Below are 20,457 nucleotides of genomic sequence, written 5' to 3' on the forward strand. Positions count from 1 at the left end.
CTTGCACTCCATATCCCCCCCACACCGCCAATCCACAACTTTGCATTTATAAGAAGACGTCTGAAGGGTCCAGAGCGGCTGGAAAGAGGCCTTGAAGCGGAGCTTGCACAGCCTTTGTATGTAAGACTGAGAAAACCTCGATTGTGCCTGTCCAAGAATGGGAACAGGGGGTGACCAGAACCGCCCAGCCTAAGTCCTCCGCGTCCAGATGCTTAGTTTTTCTTCTAAGTCACCAGAGAAGGCTCCAAGGCCCCGCGGTTGCTCCGTGGACCGATTATTGGACCCAGTTTTCCAGCTTCTGGTAGGAAATCTTGCCCAGTTTCCCACCTGTCTCCTCCGCCCTTGATCTAGGGCGCTCCAGGTACTTCTCCCACCGCTTCCCCGCCTGCGGCGCACCCCCAGTCCCGCCACTTTGGCGCCTCCTTCGCCATTGCTGTTCTCTAACCACCTCCCTTCCCCTTTCCCGCTGATTCGGGAGATTCTCCAAACAACTGGGGGGGAAATCCCCCCAAACCCGAAAGAACCAACCAAACAGATCTATCCGGAGGCAGGCGGGCCGGTATAGTCAAAGTGGCAACAGCTCATTTATTTAGCCAAAAATAGATACTTTCTTGTACAATTTGGTTCACACATATGTACATTTTTCTGTATATACAAAACAGTCAGACACGCTTATTCTCACTGAAACTCCACCCCCTCCCCAAATCAATCGAACAAACCAACCTGACAATGGCAGTTAATGTGGGGTGGCACAGAAGCGACTTGGGGAGGGATGAGGGGGACTGATTTTATTTCTTTTTCTTTTTTTGTTTAGTTTTCTTTTTAGGTATTCATACACGGACATGCTTACAAGTTGTAACTATACAGAGCGTTTTGTTGTTGTTGTTGTTTTTACAATTATTACAACGATTTAAAAAGTATTAAAAAAAAAAAAAAAGAAAAGAAACTAGGATGAGGAGAGAGCCGATAAGACCAGAGCCGCATCCAGGTGGTTCTGGGGCCTGGAAGAGAGTTGGTGGGAGCAAAGGAGGTGAGATACAGGGACTCGGAGGTCGCCTAGGGCGGACACACCCTACCTGGGGCTGGGGCCTGGGCCGGGGAGGTGTCTTAATGGGTAATCCTGTTCAGCGGAGATGTGTGTGTTGGGGGTTAAACTATTAAGACAGGCCGAAGGCGCTAGACCCGAAGGTCAGGAAGAAGTGGGCCTCACTGGGAGGCCGCTAGTTCTAGGGGCCTGTTTGCCCGGCCAGCTTAGGGTTCCCAGCTCTAAATCCGCAGGCCGCACCCGGGGGCCTGGGCTGGAACTGGCAGCGGTTTCTGCGCTGTGAGAAGTGATAGTGGAGTGCATTTTGTTCCCTTTTAAAAAACTTCTCGGCCAGGTTCCCCCTGGGGCAACAAGCTGTGCGTAAGGCTCGGCCTTCTTTCCTCCTCCCGCCTCCGGCTCCCCACCCCACCGAGCTCGGGGTCTCTTACCGCCTGGGCACGGGCTGGAAAGCTGTCTTGAGTAACTTTTTCTCCACTTCCAAGGCACTACAGCGATCTGAGAGAAGCGAAGAGAGGGAAAAAGAGGGCTTTTAGAACGCTGGGTTCCGGCGCCAGAGCGCGGGAGCCGGACGCGGAGCGGAAAGAAAAGCACCTGGCCCCCCCAGAGCCCTGTCCATCCCCAGATCGGGTCTCCCAGAACCCCCTCCCGCTGAGCCCAGCGCTCCGCAGTCACCTGTTCCGCCCTCGGGCTCCGTGGGTCTAGCGTAGGCGGTGGCGGCAGCCGGGTGACCAGCGGCTCCGGGAAGTCCCAGCAGGTGCTGAGGGGCCGAACCGAGCAGGGAGAGAGGGTGCGGGCGTGGGCCGGGCGGCGGGCCTGGGAACGGCCGGTTGGTCCAAGCCGGGAATTTGCCCAGTGGCGCCGAGACCAGTCTGTGAGCCGCGGCGGCGGCAGCGGCTGCTGCGGGAGAAAGCTGTAGAGCCGGGGGTGCGACCGCCGCCCCAGGAGGAGAACATCCCGTGCCAGGAGGCGAGCGGCGTGGGTTGTCCGGGCTCGTGGCCGTCTCGGCCAGGGACCAGATTTTGGGCTTCTGCAGGGCAGAGGAGGGAGCCGGTGCCGGTGCGCAGGGGTCAAGGCCGGTGGGAGGCGAGGGCGGAGATGGTGGAGTCCCGGTCACTGGCGGTGGCGCTGGGGCCAGACTCAGGACTGGCAGCGGCCGCTCCTCCAAGCCCTCGGTGCTGTCTTCTGAGTCGCTATGTTTGGAGTCCGAAATGGGTCCCAGGCCTAGGTCACCGTCCCTGCGCGCTGCCCCAGTCAAGGCCAGCTCAGGCCCTGCAGCCGTGCCGTCTAAGTTCTCCAAATCGATCTCCTCCTCTTCGTCGTCGTCTGCCAGGCCCTCGCCCCCCGTGTCCTCCTCCTCCCCCACGAGCTCCTCCTCCTCTAGCTCCAGCCCGCGCTTGCCATCTTCCTCGTCCTCCTCCTCGTCTTCCTCCTCCCTCTCGCTCCCGTAAGCATTGCCCTCTTCATCCGTGCGACTGCGGGGTGCCCAAGTCATCTTGTTCTCCTTCTTGAGACGCCGGCGCGCGTTGGCGAACCAGGTGGACACCTGGGTGAGGGTCATCTTGGTGATGATGGCCAGCATGATCTTCTCGCCCTTGGTGGGGTAGGGGTTCTTGCGGTGCTCGTTGAGCCAGGCCTTGAGCGTGCTTGTGCTCTCTCGGGTGGCGTTCTTGGGACGGGACGGGTCCCCAAACTGGTACTGGCCATACGGATAGAAAGCGGGGTGCGGGTGCGGAAACGCTGCGGCCGCGGCCGGATGCTGCACCCCAGGGCTGTCCTTCAGCTCATACTGAGCGCCCTGTACACACATGGAAAAGGAAGGGGACACGCGCGTAGGGAGCGCGGGTGAGCTCCAACAGTCGCTGCCTCCACCCTCCTGGCCCGGACCCCGGTAGTCTACTCCCGCGCGCTCACCTCGCCCGGCGCCCTAGCTCCAACCCTCTTTCCCGGGTTCCTCCAGCTCTTACCAGCTGCGGGAAGATGGGCAGCTCCGCGGCGTAGGGCAGGAAGGCGCCGTAACCCTGGGCGGCGGCGGCGGCAGCAGCGGCCGCAGCGTAGGGCGCCCCATACACGGACGAGAGCACGTTGGATAGGGACCCAGAGGCGGTCAGTTCCGAGGCTCCCGAGCCGGGTCCTCCCCGGGCCCCCGCGCTGCCGCCGCCGCCGCCGCCGGCAGCTCCCGGGCGCTCGGGCGGGTAGAGCGGGCGGATGTACTGGTATCCGAGCTGGGGGAAGGACATGGTGGCCCGCGGGGCACGGACGGAGAGGGGGCCCGGCCCCCGGGGCCGCCCTGCTCAGCGCCGCCCGCGGGCTCCGGCGCGCATCGGGGGCTGGGCCGAGCTGGGGCCGCGCTACCTCCCGCTCTGCGCGGCGCTCCGGGTTCCCCTATTGATCTGCTCCGCGGCGGCGGCGGCGGCGGCGGCGGCGGCGGCGAGGAGCCAGGTCAGGTCCGAACAGATTGGCGGAGATTCCCCGGGCTCCGGGCTCTGATTGACATTTCTACGGGGCCGCAAGCCCCTCCTCTCTGCGCCGCGCTCCCTCCTCTCGGCCGCCGGAGCCGCCTCTCCCAGCGCGGCGTTCCTCACTGCCCTCCTCTCCGCGAGCAGTGTCGCGCCTCGCTTCCTTCGCCCTCCTCTAGTTTTCACTCCCCCTCCTCTCCCTTCCTCTCCCCTCCCCGCGCTGCGCCTCTTCCCCCAGGATCGCTTCCGCTCCTCCGCTGTCCTGGACGCTAGGAACCCTCTCCTTTTTCTTCTCTTTCCCTGGCTCCGTATTGCTTTTCCCCCTTTTTTGTTCCCTTCACTTTTTCTTCTCTCCCTCCTCTCTTAAACCCTTCCCCTGGCTCACGCGCACCACCTCCTCCGACCTTCCTGGCCTTTCTGCGCCCTGGTCTAAGGCGGCCTAAAGTTGCCCACACTCTGGGCGCCGCGCGGGGGGTGTGTGTCCGCGTCCGTGTCTGTGTGTCCGTCCCCGCCCTTCCACCCCCTCCCTCACCCTTTCCCAAATCTCGGGTCTGACGTCTCGCCCTCTTATTCGACTTTTCCTGGCGTCTCCTCGCCGAGTCGCCAATCGCCTGGGCGCCTTACGGGCGAGGCCGCCCACCCCCGCGGATACCGCGCGCGGGGCGGGGCGGGGCGGGAGCCGGGGCGCAGCGAGTCCCTTCCCGCCCCCTCCTGCCTGCGCCGGGAGGGGGAGCGAGAGGCGCTGGGACGCGGGTTAGGACTGGGTCAGCTCGCCCCTCCCCGCCTCCGGCTCCTCGGCGTTTCTTCCCCAGCCACAGCGACAGGCCCGGGTCGGGTCCGGACCCTGGGCCAAGGGAGACCCCCGGTTTTTCTTTGCCCAGGGCCCCTTTTCAGCTCGCACCTTTCGACTCCCGGCCTCGGAGCGGTCGGGAGGGAGGGAGAAGAGTGCTTGAGGGGTGAGGGAGTGCGTCCTGAAGGCGTTTTTAAAGGCCATCTCACTGCCCAGGGGGTGGGGAGTCAACCCTCCACCCGGGAGGACCAAACAGTGCAATTTGCCACATTAACGCCTCCCGGGTGTCGGGGTGCGAAATCCCTGTTGGAAATGGCGGGCTGGGCTCGGTGGCCAAAGGGTGGACACTCCGGAGGTCTTAGAGAGCCGCGAAGAATCAGTAGAGCCAGAAGGAGTGGAAGAGGGGAGGAACAGGGAGCCAGACGTCCGAGGGCCCAAGAACTTTCAGAGAGTACTTCGAGAAGTTTCTCTATTGGCATTTTTGGGGTCTGTCGAGATCCTCGTTTCACTAGCCCTTTCCCCGCTCCCAGGTTCCTGCGTCAACCCGTTTTCCTTCTGCAAGGATCCTCCCACCGCCGGGGAGGGGTGGGGGGATGGGAGGCAAGACTTTGGGTTGTGCGGTGGAGAATTTCCTAAATCAAACTTGAAATATCAGTATTCAGGCGCCCACCTTCACGGATTAGGGCGTACCGTCAAGAAAGGCATTGAAATGCCCGAAACTGCTGCGGCTCGGGACTAAGTGCCTTAGGCCGCGGCGGCGACCCGCGCACGGGCCTGGCCTGAGGCGGTCGTGCCTCGGGGACAACTTGGGGGGCGGCGACTCTGCCTTGGAGTGGCCAGCCTCAGCTTGAAGGCGGAAAGCTGCCACCCGGCACTGATGGATCAAGGAATCGAATCCAAATTCCACTGGAGTGGAGGGATCCGAGGGTCTCGGCCCCCGCTGTCTCTGGTCACTGCTGCTCTGGGGACTCAGTTACATAATAAAAAGTTTCTTCTTAACCCACCCCCATTCCTGCCACTTTCTTCCGACTGGCAGATGACTTCCGCGGATTCGAACGCCAAGAATAATGAGCGAAAAGACAAAAGAAAGTTCGGGGACGACCAGGTTTAGGATTCCATGGGGGGAAACTGGTGTCTTCCCCAATTGGGTCTGAACTGCTTCCCTATCCTCTGTCCTGCGCCTCTGCCTGATGCTAGGTGTTGGCTTTAGGTGAACCTTGCCGAAGGAGGCGACATCAGGGGCAGCTCCGTGGTCTTGAAATGTCTCCCCTGCGCCTGATTTCGTTTCCAGTTAAACCTTCCAGAGAATGTCATAGGGAATCTTGGGCTCACCTTCCCACGAAAAATCTTAGGGTTGCAAAATCAGGGGTAACATTCCCCAGGGTGTGTTCTAGGTGCAGACCTTGAGGTTCCACAGCCCCGAAATCCTAGAGTTTGCAGGGCGTGGTGGCACCAGACCAGGAGGGCTGTGGGAGAAAGATTCTGAGCTGGGAGAACGGGGGTTGCACTGTTAAGTGCCAGGGTGAAACGCCCGATATTTAAAGTAATCATGAGCCTCGGAGATGCTCCTTCCGCATTAACCAGTTAATGACCCAGCTGCGTGGGGAAAGAGGGCCCGGAGAGGGCAGACTGCTAAAAGGAACCAGCCACGCCGGGGTGCCCCCCGCCCCCGGCCCAGAGGGTGAACCTTCACACCAGGACAAGAACCCAAGAATCTTGCTTAATTACATCTCTCCAGGAGCCCCAGGGAGCAGAAGCCACCTCCCTGGCTACCCTGGTCTCCACCTGGGAATATTCTTGGCCAGGCCCTGAAATACGCACCCCACCCCCCATTCGGGATTCAGCATCTCCAAGGAGCCCCGACGTGGTGCTGGTCCCTCAACTGGACCGTGCTGGTGGAACCCGAATCCGGACTCAACTCGTGGGTCCGCGGGCAGCCGATTATTTTCCAGGGATTTTTAATCCAAGAGATTAGGTCAGAGTGATACTCTCGCATAGCAAGGAAAAGCAGGTGCACGGGAAGTTGATTTGGAAAAGACAGCGCGCACAAACTCGCCGCACGCAGAAGCTTCTCGATCATCTCTCTCCTTCTTCCAGTATTCCTAACGCACAAAGCGCTGTGGAGACTCGCTGCGGACGTTCTTGGAACACAGCCCAGGGCGCAGGGAGTGTACCGAAAGGGTGTCAGTCGCACACACGTGGCGCACCCAGCAGTGTGCGCTGGACGCGTACCCGGAGCCGCTGCCCGACGTGTACCCTGGGCCTGAGGCCCACCAGTTTCAGGGGCTGCTTCGCGCACTGCACACAAGCTTGGAGCCACCGAGGCCCCTTTCCTGCCCCCTCCTCGCCCAGCCCCGCGGTGCGCGCGCGTCTGGGTGGCGGGGAACCCCTGTAGCTCTGTGTTTCCCCGCCGAGGCCCATCTTCTGTCCTTTCTTCCCAAGGCCCGGAGTCCCCCGGCGGCAGTGCAGGCTGGCTATCCCTGGGCTTCCTGCAGACGCCGCGGGCGCGCGCTCCCACCGCTCCCTCCCCCCGCGCTCGGGTTACAGGTTAATGAAATGCTCGTTTTCCTCAGTCATTTGTTTTGTTTTCCTGCAAAGTTCTGATAAGTAGCTAACCAACGAAGCTTGTAATTACAATCTTACAGAAACCGGGCCGATCTGTATATAAATCTCACCATCCAATTACAAGATGTAATAATTTTGCACTCAAGCTGGTAATGAGGTCTAATACTCGTGCATGCGATAATCCCCTCTGGATGCTGGCTTGATCAGATGTTGGCTTTGTAATTAGACGGGCAGAAAATCATTATTTCATGTTCAAATAGAAAATGAGGTTGGTGGGAAGTTAATTTCTCTCCGCTCTGTGAAGCGTAGACAAGAATTTAATGATTTAATTACAGTTGTAAGCCCTTTCCATGAGACTTAAATTGAGCTTAGGATATTTTTTTCCTTCCCTCTCTCTCTCCCTCTCTCCCTCTCTCTCTCTTTCGCATTCTCTCTCTCCGCTATTAGCAGCCACACGGACCCAGTGCGTGGACTGGCATCGCACCGGGAGGAATTCGTATTTGGCCAGGAATCCGGACTCGGAGCATCCCAGGAGGCGCGGGTCAGGGGATCCAGAGCCACCCCGGAAAATGCTGCCGCTCCCTACCAGCTGCCAGGGCCTCGGAGGCCTTCCCGGTGTCTGGAGAAGTGACCGGGAAACTTTGGGGGAAACTTTGCCAACTTCGCTCTCTTGCTCGGGAGAGGCCGCCCACCGGAATGGCCGCAGCGGCAGCGGGTCGCGAAGCGCCGGGTGGGCCCCGGGCCAGGCCTACGCTCTCCCCAGCGGCCAGGCCGCCCAAGGAGAGGAGGGAGGCCGGCCACCGGGTCTCCTGCGGCTCTGCTCCGCCCCCGAGCCACCCGACCGGCCCACTCCCCTGGGTCTCGGCGAGGCCCGCGATGTGCAGCGCCCCAGACGATGGCCGATGGCCTAGATCGAAAACCCCGGACCTTAGCGTGAATAATTTTATTTTTCTTTCCCTCTTCAGGATCGACTGTTTTCCCACCTGCAGTTTCGCTTCCCTCCCTTCCTTTGTGTTCCTCCGTCTCTCGCACTGTCTGGATATTTGATTTCTAGGTCATTCTTTTGGTCTTTCTTCGGCTCCCTAATTTGTTCGGTTTTATACTTTTTCTCAGGGCCACTTAGTTGGCCTCTCTCCATCCGGCTCCGGCTCTCTCCTCTTTTGTCCCTGCTTCCCTCTCCTGGTGATGGTGTCCCCCCCACACCTGCGTTTGACCATCTTTCTTTTCTCCGTCTTTCACCCTAACCCTCCCCTAGTTCCTTCCTCAATTTCTCGGTCCCTGTCGGGTTCTCCTCTCGGTGTCTGTCCCTTCTTCTCTCCCTCTCCAGGATCTGTCCCCTCCTTTCTCCTCCTCTCAGCGGCTGCCTCCCTGGCGCCCCCTCCTCGTCTTCTCGGGAGATGAATATGTCGCCTTATTGGATACCGAGGCCAGAGCCGGGTGACGGGGCTCGGTGAGAATCGCGCATTTTCTTCCTGCATATTGAGGCTATGGTAATGAGCACGTTTGCATTGTAGCGTGGCGCTGCTTTTCCTGCCGCAGTTTGGAGTGGGCGAGGGTGGTGCGGACCCCAAAGAGCCCCGCTGTGGGTACCGGCCCTGGCGGCGGCAGCTGTCCCCTGGCGCTCGGGGCCCTGGGGAGGAAGTGACCTCGCCGAGCGCGGGGCCCGGCCTTCGCCGGCTTGGCCACAAAGGCGGGCCCTGCTCCCCTCATTATAGCCTCGTTATGGGAACCCCCGCCTGGCTCGCCGTGGCTCCTCCGCGCTCTCCGCCCAGCGGCCTCTGAGCCCCTCCCCTGGCGTTTAGAGGCCTGTGACGGAGCGCCACCGGGAAATTAGCGCCTGACAACGTCGTCTATTGGCAATAAATTGTTTGCAATTCCGGGTGACACATCGCGGGATCAAACACAGCCTCAACCTGTAGGTGCTCCGCTCGTTCCTCTTCTTAGAGGGCGCATTGGCGTGGCTTGACCAGGGATGGTGCTCCCAGGACCCTTCTGGGGTCGGGAGCCGGTTCCATTCTGGGCTTCTCCCCAACAGAGCCAGACTCGGTCTCCAAGAGCAGAGGTCCTTCCCTGAGGTTGGCCGAACTCGGGACCCTTGACCCAGGTGCACCTCCCAAAGTGAAGGTTTATCAGAGCCAAGGCGCAAACTGAGCTGAGACCAAGGGAACCGACGTGAGTTGCTGAGAAAATCCGAAGCTAAGAGCCTGGTTCTAGACACTGTCGCGCAGAGGACCCTGGACAGGAAGCGTTTGCTCTAACCCCGTGTTCCTTCCTGCTCCCTGTCAGGGGAGTCAGAGTTCCCGGTTCCAAAGAAAAACCGTAAAGGTCTGACCTTGCCTGGAATTGCCTGAGGTCAAGTTTCCCCAACTTCAAATTTTTGCTACCACCTCTACTCTATTGACTTAACATTTTTCCTTAAATCAGGTCATTTTAAAAACTCAAATATGTATTTTTTGGATGAAGAGTTGATACTACTATTGGTATGACTGTAAAAAAAAATTAAAATAATAAAAAGAGCTGTTAGTCACCAGAAAAGGAAATTGTAGAAGATAAAGAGCTAAAAATCAAGCACTATTCATACATTTTGCCCAGACTTGCTTGGGAAAGACTTCTAGGGGTTCAAGAGCATGTATGTATCATTAGCAAGTGCTGAGGTGTAAAATAGTGAATCTTTCTAGGAAGAAACGAGAACATTGAAAAGGGGATACTTCTTACCCTTCAGTATTCATTTAATTCTCTGCCCTCACTATCTCAAGTCATATTGGGGTTCCCAAGAGCAGCCCTGCTTTGGGATTTGCCTGTATTATTCTGTTGAAGATTGTGTAAATAAATTAAGATTAAAGCATAACATACTGAGTTATTATTATTATTTACCACATAATTGTGTTAAGCATTTTAAAACAGTATCACAATTAATTCTTGCAATAGGCTTGCAAGGGAGAGACTACACAGGGTGGCTATGTACGGTTTTATAGAGGGGCTAAGAGGGTCTAAAGTCAGCCTTTCTGGGATTACTAAATTGTGTGTCTTGGTTTAGAGCTACACTGGTGGAAAAATACCTTTCTCTAATTTGCATAATTTTGTGCAAAGTTGGGGTATGACCTAGCCCTAGTCTTAGGGATTGGACCAGTGCAGCTGTGGGAGCTGGACAAAGCCCAGATTGGAACTCAGTCTGGTATTCTTAATCTTGATTCCTTTGGGAGGAAGATCAGGGTCCTTTGGGGATTTGGGAAGAAGGATTATTGGAAGAATGGCCCCTGGTTTGATTGAAGGAAAGGGAAGCCAGGACACCTGGATTCCCCTTCCCCTCAATCTTTACACTTAAGTAAATGTGTGAAGAGGAGCTGGGCAAAAAAATATCACTAGGGTCAAGGATCTATTTTCTCTCCCAGAGAACGGACCGGAGGAAGGCAAGAAGTTGTTTTGGTTGGCTGAGGCCTACCTGCCTCTGATCTGCTTTTTTGGGGGGGTTCAGTTCATGTGCATGAGCTTGTGGATTAGTGTCCTGCCTTGATCTGATCCACACTGGAAATTTCAGATTCTTCAAGACAATCAGGAATTGCATTACACAAGAGGCTGTCAATCAAGGGTTACCTCTGGGAACACCCTCTTTTTTGGCTTCCATAGTGGCTCCCCCTGCCCACCCCCCTCTGCCTACTTATTGATTGAATTGCTTGAATTCTATTTTAAAACCTATTTAAATATTTAGATCTCAGCATTCATTTGCACATAGAAGACTCTTTTCTGAGAGCAGTCCTCTGAAGTTCATGGCAGCAGCTGCCCATTCACCTGGACACAATCCAGTCTCCACTTGGGTCCACTCCTCTCAGTGTGGACTGGGTTTGTCAGCCCTGATTCTCAGGCCCAGTTGCAGGAATGGGACACCCTCGTGGGTACACAGAGCTCCCCCCTCCTGTGGGAAGGACATGGTGCAGAACCTGACCAAGTCTGGGCCTTCAGCTTCCTCTCCTGCCTTTCCTCTTGGCCCCCTCCTAGTTCACTGGTGGCTGCTTTTCTGGGGTGGAGCAAGGTTGAAGGTAGACTTGTAGGGGCACCTGGGAAATGAGGAGCTCTGTCCCAACAGGGCCTCTTCTCAAGCCTCTGTAGAGAGAATAGAAAGGGTGGCCTTGCAGCAACTATGAGCTCAAAGGTCCCACTCTCTGGATTCCCCGTCCTTAGCCCCAGCCCCTTCTCAGTTCCTCTGCACCATCTTAAACATGTCAAAGCAGAAAGTCTGTTTCTTCTCTTCTCTTTCTTCCTCTTTGCAAGAAATTTTTATGGGAGGACACCCTGGTGCCTCAAGCTGTGCGAGGGGCTGGCGTGGAACGGTGAGCTAGACGGAGCTTTGCTCTAATTCATCTGTCTTCTGGTGGAGTGATCAGTTCTAAACAGGAAATGAAGCAGGGCCATTAGGTTCTACGAACCAACACAACCAGTAAGTCTGAGTATGCAGGCTTGGGCAGTGTCTTCAAATCCAGAACCTCCCCAGAACCTGGGAATGTACACGCCTCTGGCAATTGGGCCACTGCAGTTGTGACTGGCTGAGGTCAGACTTTTGCTGGAGTTCCACCTCATACTTGAGTAGGATCTTCATCCAATATGACTAGTGTCCTTATGAGAAAAAGCTGGGGACATGGGCAGGACAGCCAGCTGAAGACAGGGAGAGACTGGGGAGGTGCAGCTGTAAGCCAAGGGCTGCCGAGGGTGGTGGCAGCCACCAGGAGCTAGCAAGGGCCGGAAGATGTCTCCTCTGTCACCTTCAGGGACAGCGTGGCCTTGTGGATACCTTGATTTCAGATTCTAGTGCCAGAACCACGAGAGAATATATTTCTGTTGGGTTGAGCCACCCACTATGAGTTCACTTGAGACAGCAGCCCTGGCAACCTTGACGGACAAGGTGAGGTGACAGGAGATAGGATTTTTGCGTTTCAAAGACAGAGGTCACAAAACGGCCATCCTGGGGCCGACGCCCCCACTTTTTAACCGTCTGGTGTGATTTCAACTTTCTTTTTAGGTTCAGTTATTGAATCAATCCATCAGGTGAGGCCGGGCGTGGCCACGGCAGCAAACCACCCTCACGTCCTCATGGCCGACGGTCACCCCCCACTTCACAGGTTGCTGGCTGTGGCTCTGACACATGTTCTCTTTGCCCCGGGATCCAGGTTGAAAAGACCACTCCCTTGGGGACTGTTGCTGGACGTCCTGCGGCAGCCACACACGAGGGCACGCTGAAGCCCTCAGCGGCTCTCAAGGCTCTGCTTGAGGGGACCCTGGCTACTTCTGCTCAAAGCCATCATGGGGCCATGCTTGAGGTCCACAGGGCAGGGCTGGGTGGCTTCCCGTGGGGAGGAGCACTCTGGGGACCCCTCTTGTGCCACTTCAGACCTTTCAGCTCCACCTCCTGCGCAGCCCCTGGTCCAGCAGGTGTGGGCAGGACCTCGCCAGCAGCCACCATGGCACACCTCTTGTCTCTCTGGAACGTCAACAGGAATCTCACGCATGTGACCCCTTCCAGCACGTGACACCCTTGGCCAAGGAGAGGGACCAAATGGCTCAATGTTTCCTGCTCCATTCCAGGCCAGACCCTTCTGAAACGCGTGCCCCAAGCTCCTTAGGAGGTCCTGGCAGAGTCTAGTGCCTGTCCCAGGGCCAACCCAATGGCACATCCTGGGGTGGCTTCCCCTTCCATCCCTGGGATTATTTCCGTGATTTCAACCACCGGGTGAGCTCGGGAGCAGATTCTGTAGTCCCACCTCAGTCTTCTGGTGACTGTGGCCCTTGTTGACCACTGGATGACAACCCCTGAGAAACCACTGAGCCAGAGGCACCCAACTGAGCTACACGTAGAGTCCTGACCCACAGAAACTGTGAAATAATGCACGTTGTTCAAAGGCAGGGTTAGCAAACTTCCAATCACTGGGTTTTGTAAATAAAGTTTTATTGGAACCCGGTATTACCCATTCATGTACATATTAGCTATGGCAGCTTTTGTCTTATCGCAGCAGTGACTGTTGAGTACCTGCAGAGGAAGATGACACAGCCCACAGGCCTAAAATACTTACCAACTGACCTTTAAAGGAAAAGGTTGGCTCTCCATGTTTTAAGCTGACAGGTTTGAGAATAATTGTTACCTAAGGATGGACCATGAACACAACTTTCACCTCGGGAACAATGGGCCCCCCGATCTTACATGTCTAATTTCATATTAACTCAATTTAGGAGGTATTAAATGAGCACCTACTATGTTCCAGGCATGGACTGAATCATGTTTCCTAAAGCTGTGCTCATTCCCTTACTCACTGTCCTCTCTCCACATTCTCGTGACCTGCAACATGCCTGTAGGAATACCCAGTGTTTGTGGATTTGAATGGGCACTTAGAGCCTGAAATTTGCCAAGCATTCTCAGGAATGCAATGGAGAACTCCAAAATAATGGGGAGACGAGAAGGGGACATTTATCTATTCTGCCCACCTGTCCCATCTTTCCCACCTTCTTTACTGGCCCCAAGTATCCCATTTTCTTTACTGGCCCCATATCCAGCCACCAAAGGGTTAAGTGTGTTGTAGCAGGGGCCACCTAAGTGTCTGGGGTCCACTCTCATTGCTCAGTTCCCGGGTCATGTCACTGATTAAATATTTGCATGTCACCCAGAACAAACCCTTCAATCCTCCTGCTGCCAGTCACCCCTCCATTTAGCTGGGAACATGGATGCCGAGGGGAAATCATTGTCTTTTCTAGGACAGATTTCTGGCCTGGTGCAGAGAGGAGCTCAGCAATGCTATTTGCATGAAGGGTGTCCCCTGAATGTTTGCTCCTTTTTGGGCGTGCCAAGGAAGAGGACACAAAGAGAAATAAGATGTGGGTCCCAGCCTAAAGGAAGGGGCTATCTGACTGTCTAAGTGTTTCTAATCCTAACTCCGTAGAATGATTTGGAGCCAGATCCCCTGGGTCAAAATGCAGCACAACTTCTTAGCAACTGTGTGACCTCCAGTAGGTGACTTAGTTCTCTGTGCCTCAGTTGCCTCCTATGAGACAACTCTCTACCTCATAGCATCTTAATGCAGAGGAGCTAACATGTCAAAAATAATGTCTTGTACCTAGTGACTGTTCCACTAATGTTGGAAAATACAGTCACAGTCCAGGAACCAAAAGCCTCTTCTCAGAGGGGATCATGATAATGGCAAGATGGACATTTGGTATATGCTGATCAAGCACTAACTAGGTTCCAGACTCTAGAGTAGATCTTATGCATGCAGACAGGGCTGGCTTCATGGACATGTGACCGGCTCACAGTATCTCATGCTTGGGAAGGTCCTGAGCAGAATGCTCAGGGGTGGCCTTCCTGAATTTTTTTTTTGTGGGGGTCGGGGTAGGGTGCTAGCAATTGAACTTAGAGGCACTTAACCACTGAACCACATCCCCAGCTCTATTTTGCATTTTATTTAGAGACAGGGTCTTGCTGAGTTTCTTAGTGCCTCACTTTTCTGAGGCTGGCTTTGAACTTGAGAGCCTCCTGCCTCAGCCTCCCAAGCTGCTGGGATGACAGGTGTGCGCCACTGCGCCTGGCCATCCTGAAATTTTTAAGTTTTGCAAAAGGACAACCCATTTTCAGTTTGCACTGGCCCCAGCAGATGCTGTACCTGGTCTTGCACACAGAGATGGATACAGCAATCCCCAGGAGCCCTGCATGCCTGCTACATGATCGATGGACCCACCGTAATTACCTCACAGATCTCTGTGCATCCTGTGGAGCACGGGCCTAGGCACACACTCCCTGTGCTTCTTGGTTGGGTAGAGGCAGCCAAGATAACCTGCTTAAGGCAGCAAAGAAAACCACCGCAAAGACCAAGCCTGTCTTCCACTATCAACACCCAGAGAAGAAAACCAGTAGGGAAAGAGGGTCCCATGATGCCTTTGGTTAAGGCAATGCTGCCTGGATTTATTTTCTGCAAGAGGAATAAGGTCTTGAATTCTGAAATATTTTTGAAACCTTTGGAAAATCCCACTTTAATCACTGATGACAGTTTGACATTTCTCCAGCTGTTTAGAAGCAATAGACAAGTCAAGTTGCTCTGCAGGGCACAGGTTGGCATGCTGGGAAATGTGGGGGTTCTCACCTCCCTCCCTTTCCTTGGTTCCTTGTGGCTTTGCTGAAAGAAGAAGAAGAAACAAAACAAAACAAAAGAAACAACCAACAAAACCAGGCTGTTGCAATTTTCACGCCACCCCACGCCATCTGCATTTGCTAAATTTCTCATGAAAATGGAATCTTAATTGGGTGACCTTTCCTTTTGTCTTCCCACACCCATGGGCTCACCTCCTTCTCACCACTGTAGGAAACCTTGTGCCTTTCTGTCATTAGACCCAACTCTCAGTTGAGAGGGTGGCTTTGGGGGCTCACCAGGGCAGTGAGCATCTTTAGATTTCTCACCTGCATGTTCCATGTTGCAGGTGAGAAAGACATGGGTGTGGGCTGCAGGGATCCCGTGTAACCAGCCTGTTGATTAGGAGTTTGAGCTCAAATCCCAGCTCTGCGTCTTCTTCTCGGGTAGCCTTCAGGAAGTGACTTGGCTTCTCTGTGCCTCTGTTTCCCCACTTTAAAAATGCCATAGGAGAACTCGATGACTTGATATGTGTCAAGTGCCAAAGTCAGGAATGGTGAAGCAGGCACACAATGCCAGTGACTTGGGAGGCTGAGGCAGGAGGGTCGCAAGTTCAAGGTTAGCCCAGGCAACTTAGGGAGACCCTGTCTCAAAATAAAAATCCAAAGAAGGCTGGGGATGTAGCTCAGTAGTGGAGTACCCTTGGGCTCATTTTCCAGTACCCAAAACAAACAAACAAACAAACAAACAAACAAACAAACAATAAAAGTAAAATTCAGTGGGTAGGCACACAAGTACACATTTAACACATCTTAAAGACATTTTCCCATTATTCTTATGAATAGATGTACCATTTCCTCTAATATATTTCCATCCATAAAAGTTAATAGGTACAGGATGGTTATTAGGTATCAGGTGTGGTTTGGAGCCCTTTACAAGTATTACCTCATTTAAACCTCAAAACAACCTTATGAGATGAGTACTGTTGTCCCCTCCTTTAGAGATGAAGAAAACCGAGGCACAGAGAGGTTGAATAACTTCCCTGCAGTCACACTGCTATCAAGGGGCAGCATCAAGACTGATACTCAGGAATCCAGCCTAGAGTCCTCCTCCTCTGAATCACTGTGCTCAGCTGATGTATGTAACTCATGCCGTGCTGGGCATTCAGGGTTCTTCCTTCTTCAGTAGGATTTCTGACTTCTCCTTGAAGATCGCTACCCATAATAAGATGCGAGCATTCAGAGTGTAGGTTACACATCTTTTTACCAAGGGAGGATAACCATTGTGCAGACTCAGGTCCCTCAGAAGTCTCTGGGTGTCCTTCCAGTCACTCCATCACCCCTAAGGATAGCCACCTTGCATAGATAACCCAAGGATGGTTCACCTTCTGCCAATGTAGACTAGCCTTGTGTGTGTGTGTGTGTGTATATATATATATATATATATATATATATATATATATGCAATATATATTTTGCAAAAGACATATATACTTTTTTGTTGTTGTTTTGTTTTGTTTTTGTTTTTTGTTTTGCTTAGTGCAGATGGAGCCAGGCAGCGTACATCTTTTGTTTCTGGTGTCTTTTGCTCAACATGATATTTGTGTGATCCACCTGTATTGATGCACACGGTTGTAGATTTTCTCATCAACACGTGGCCGTCCCTGCACAGTGCACTCATCTATTCAACTGCTGATGGGCATCTGGGCAGTTTGCATGAGCAGTGCTTCTGGGCGCATCCTGGGTGTGCCCTTTAGTTCACCACTGCATGTCCTGTTGGGTGAGCCCTATTGGGACTGCTGGGTCACCGGAATGCCTGTGCTCTGCATTGGTAGATACTGCCCAATAGTTTGCCACTTTTTCCCCCTAGACATCGAGTAGTGATTTTGGAGAATAAAATGAAAATCTGGGCAATTTGCAGGTGGCTTCCTTTTCTTTTACTGGTCATTGACTGGAAATAACGTACCAGGGATGGCGTGGGCAGGCACGGGCCTCTCAGAGGCCTCTGGATCCACCACTTGTGATCAAGTGGCTCGTTCACCTGTCCACTCACTCACCAAACACTGATGGAGCATGCTGTGGGTGGCCAGTCACAGCTGGGTGCTGGGGAGACACTGACAAGCAAGGTACCTGCTGCAGTCTGAGCACATGGTCACTTGGGGGACAGAGATGCCCACGAGGACACTAACAAGGTCTAAAATTATTTTCAGAGCATGTTAATGAAGGACTAAAACATCGTGATGAGAAAATGAGCCCTGGGGAAGGAAGGTGGCACTGGGGACAGACAGGGGACGCCAGCTCGAGGTCCTCATCCGTTGGCTTTGGCATACCCATGGCACAGGCTGGCCTCGTGACCTGTGTGCTTGCTTTAATGCTCTCACGTTAATGCAGACAGAGTTGTCATAATTTTTGAACCAAGAGGCCTGCGTGCCCTTTCGATCCTGTCATTGGTCCTGTGGGTTGTTGAGGTTCCTGGAGAATATGGAGGAACCCCCTGTCCCTTCCGGGGTGGGGGATGAAGAACAGCCCCCAAACAGCCCCAGGGGGCTCCACAAGGGTGGTGTCCTCTGTTGCTCTCCAGCCCTCCCCTGCCCCTCCGCTGCCCTCTGTTTTCTGGGTTCTGAACCCGGATCTGAGGCGTTGCCGAGTAAATCAGGATACGAAGGGAGCAGTGGCTTTTGATGTGGGCTTTCTGTGGTTTAGAAAGCCCGCCGTCCCCATCCCCAGAGCCTCCTGGGTGATTAATGATGACAGGGCTTTCTACCCTGTGCAGGCCAGAAGGAAGGAGAGGGTGTCCAAGAGCTAGGCCCTTGTCCCTCGAGGCCCCAGAGGAGGGGAGTTTAGTGTCCGGCACAGGGCCTGGCTGGAGTAGCTTTGGGGACCCGGATGGGCTGGTGACCTGGGTCGGGTCATCAGGCTATGACCTCGGGTCATCCCTGTTGTGCTTTGATGATCATCAGGGCGGTCCCGCTGAGGCCCAGAGAGCTTCTGCTGGGGACCTGAGACTCCACAAAATCCTCGTCCTGGGCTCATCCACCAGGATGGTCCCAGCACCCTAGAGTTCCCGATGGCCCGGGAACATCCCCAGGACCCCAGGGTCACTGCAAACAGGAACTCTTAGAGCCTGAGAAGAATCCCACTTCTGGTCGCATGAGCTCTCCAGTGTGTGAAGAAATGCCAGAATAAAGGTCTATAAGACTGTGCTCATTTTAAGCATTTGTTGCCAATAAATGACGAGTCCAGCAAGCACTCAGAGAATATCATGAGATGCATTTATGTCAGACAGAATGTCCTTACTCCCATTCATGTTTATATTTATAATTAGTTTGCCAGTCAGTGGACAACAAGACTGTTTGGACACACACCCCAGCTTTCCCATCTCTCTTTGCGATGGTCCTCTGCTGAGTTGTGCCTGGTTCCTCTGAGGGCCAGGCGGGATGGAGCCAGCCCCAGTGGCTCTATGGATGACATGCTCCTTGATGGCCCTCTGACTTTGCTCCCTTCTCTGACTCAGTTTCCCCACTGCTTCCCTTATATTTCCAGAGATCACTTCTCCCCCTGCAATAAATCCCTGCACCCATGTGTATGTGTGTGTGTGTGTGTGTGTGTGTACACTCCCAGATCTATAGTTTTCCCTTGGAAGTTTTCAACTCTATGATGGTGTGCAAAGGTACACATGCAATCATTCCGTTTTTTGCATTCATTACAAGAGTCCATAAATTATCTGAGATATGCAATACTTTATTTTACAACAGGCTTTGTGTTTGGTGACTTCGCCTAACTCCGGGCTGGTGTGTGTTCTCAGCCTGTGTGGGGTGACCAAGGCTAAGCTGGGTGCATGGCAGCTTCTGTGTTTTGGACTAAGATAACTTTCAACTTAGGATGGATTTTTTGGGATGGAGCCTCAATGTCAGCCAAGGAGTATCTGTGTCTGTCTTGAGCATGCACGCACGTGTACACACACACACCACACACACACACACACACACACTCACCTACATGCCCCCCTCAGGGTTTTGCAAATGAGGTCATTGATGTAAAGTTGTTGTTGGAGGGAGGGAGGGGTCACTCTGGGTCCTCCAGGAACACCTGCTTGTCCTTGGGAGACTTGGGGGTGGGGACCTGGCAGTATTCAGAACAGCCTGGACATGGCGCCCAGCCATAAGAATGCTTCTGTGGAAGGGTGTGTTCCTGGGGCCTGTAAAAAGTCATTTGATTGTGACCTGAAGTGGCCGGGAGGCCACTGCATGGTGTGTGCCTGGCAAGTTTTCTAGATTCCTGCCAGAGGAGAAAGCAGAGCCCATGGCGGCCTGTGTTTGAACGTCCCCAGTGTCTTTCCCCTGGACTCGCTCTCTGCCTCCCGCGGAAGCCAAGGCTGGTGGAAGCTCACGTGAGTCTTCCTTCACGTTGTCAGGAGGCTTGGGAGAGGCCGTGCTCTGTGGGCTGAGGCTGAGGGAGAGTCCTTCACACCTCTCTGGTAAATGGTCACCCAGAGTGGGCGTCGGTTCCCATGGGCAGAGGGCATGGACCCGGCTGCTGTCCTGATGGACAGCTCTCCCTGGTGGCGGTGCCAGTCTGACTTGCCGTACCTGCTCCAGGTGTGCCAGTGGTTGGATCCCTGCAGGACAGGAAAAGGCTGAGGGGGTGGAGATGTTCAGAGCAAGGGCTTTGCAGCTGGGCACACCTGGCTCCTGGCTCCCCCCTTCCTACCTGGGCCTGTGGGCTGCGGTGTCTGCACCTGTACCCTGGGGAACGTGTGCCTTGTTATGCTCCCAAGATGGTAGCGAAAGCTGATGGTCCCTGGGAGAGCCTGTGGGTGTTCATTTTCATTGTCCTTTTCTATACTTCCCAATTTTTGTGTCATGTATAAGTAAATCTTTTTAATTTGGAGGAAAACAACATGTGCTCTTAGGAAATTTAAAGACAGGAAAGACTGGAGCACACCCGCAAAGAGAGGAGGGAGATCGTGGAATTTGGAGGCAACCAGCAGCCGTTTGGCGGCTCTGCAGCCCAGGAGGGACCAGAGACATCAGAGTTTTCTGTGGGCAGTTGCCTGGGGGCCCAGAGGTCTCACCTGGGCCAGGGAAGGCTGGACTGCGGGGAGAGAACCTCTTCAGCCCCCTGAGGGACAAGGGACTGATGCTACCCTCTGTGTTGGGACTGGGGCAGCAGAGAAGGAGAATGCTGGGGGCTCTCGGGGAGGGCCCAGAGCCAGAGAGGCCAGGCCACTGGGAGCCAAGACCAGCGGAGAAGAGGCCCAGAGAACAGACCCCAGTATGCAAGGAAGGGTTGGATCTGCCTGGGATTTTCCTCATGTGGTTCTTGAAAGGAGAAATAGAAAGAAATGGTAATACTCTCAGGTACTGAAGCATCTCCATTCCTATTCCCTGACTTCAGCCAGCTCCTTGGTCTTGGAGGGGGTTGCCCCAAGAGGAGGGACACCTGTGTCCCAGCTATTGCCATAAACCGACTGCCTGGAACACAGGAAGTACACCCCCCA

At 54.4% G+C, this 20,457-nt stretch overlaps 1 protein-coding gene and 1 long non-coding RNA gene across 3 annotated transcripts; one reads left to right on the forward strand and one right to left on the reverse strand.

The window, feature by feature from the left end:
* Positions 1-560: 560 nt before the first annotated feature.
* On the reverse strand, positions 561-4,008 carry Irx3 (iroquois homeobox 3). Its single transcript, XM_046434687.2, has 4 exons — positions 3,010-4,008; positions 1,718-2,840; positions 1,474-1,540; positions 561-1,001 (listed from the first exon to the last, which is right to left on the reverse strand). Exons 1-4 carry the CDS (start codon positions 3,280-3,282, stop codon positions 947-949), a joined length of 1,518 nt encoding a protein of 505 aa, XP_046290643.1. The 5' UTR covers positions 3,283-4,008; the 3' UTR covers positions 561-946.
* A 169-nt stretch (positions 4,009-4,177) lies between these two features.
* LOC124086242 (uncharacterized) lies at positions 4,178-9,693 on the forward strand. 2 transcript variants are annotated; one of them, XR_006849750.2, is made up of 4 exons: positions 4,178-7,124; positions 7,304-8,346; positions 8,572-8,771; positions 8,892-9,693. It is a non-coding gene; the product is annotated as an uncharacterized LOC124086242 (long non-coding RNA). The 2 variants fall into 2 exon arrangements; XR_006849749.2 differs by having other exon boundaries at positions 7,304-8,306.
* Positions 9,694-20,457: the final 10,764 nt, after the last annotated feature.

Source organism: Marmota monax, unplaced genomic scaffold (assembly GCF_021218885.2).
Source record: "Marmota monax isolate L192 unplaced genomic scaffold, Marmota_monax_Labrador192_F-V1.1 WCK01_AAM20220418_F8-fsc00024, whole genome shotgun sequence".
NCBI classification, from domain to species: Eukaryota; Metazoa; Chordata; class Mammalia; order Rodentia; family Sciuridae; genus Marmota; species Marmota monax.

Excerpts from the sequence above, each read along its gene's own strand:
- Irx3 (XM_046434687.2), bottom strand. The coding sequence starts at position 3,282 with ATGTCCTTCCCCCAGCTCGGATACCAGTACATCCGCCCGCTCTACCCG. Across the intron at positions 2,841-3,009 it reads TGCCCATCTTCCCGCAGCTG|GGCGCTCAGTATGAGCTGAA; the intron begins GTAAGAGCTGGA and ends ATGTGTGTACAG. Across the intron at positions 1,002-1,473 it reads TTCCAGCCCGTGCCCAGGCG|GCCCCAGAACCACCTGGATG; the intron begins GTAAGAGACCCC and ends ACTCTCTTCCAG.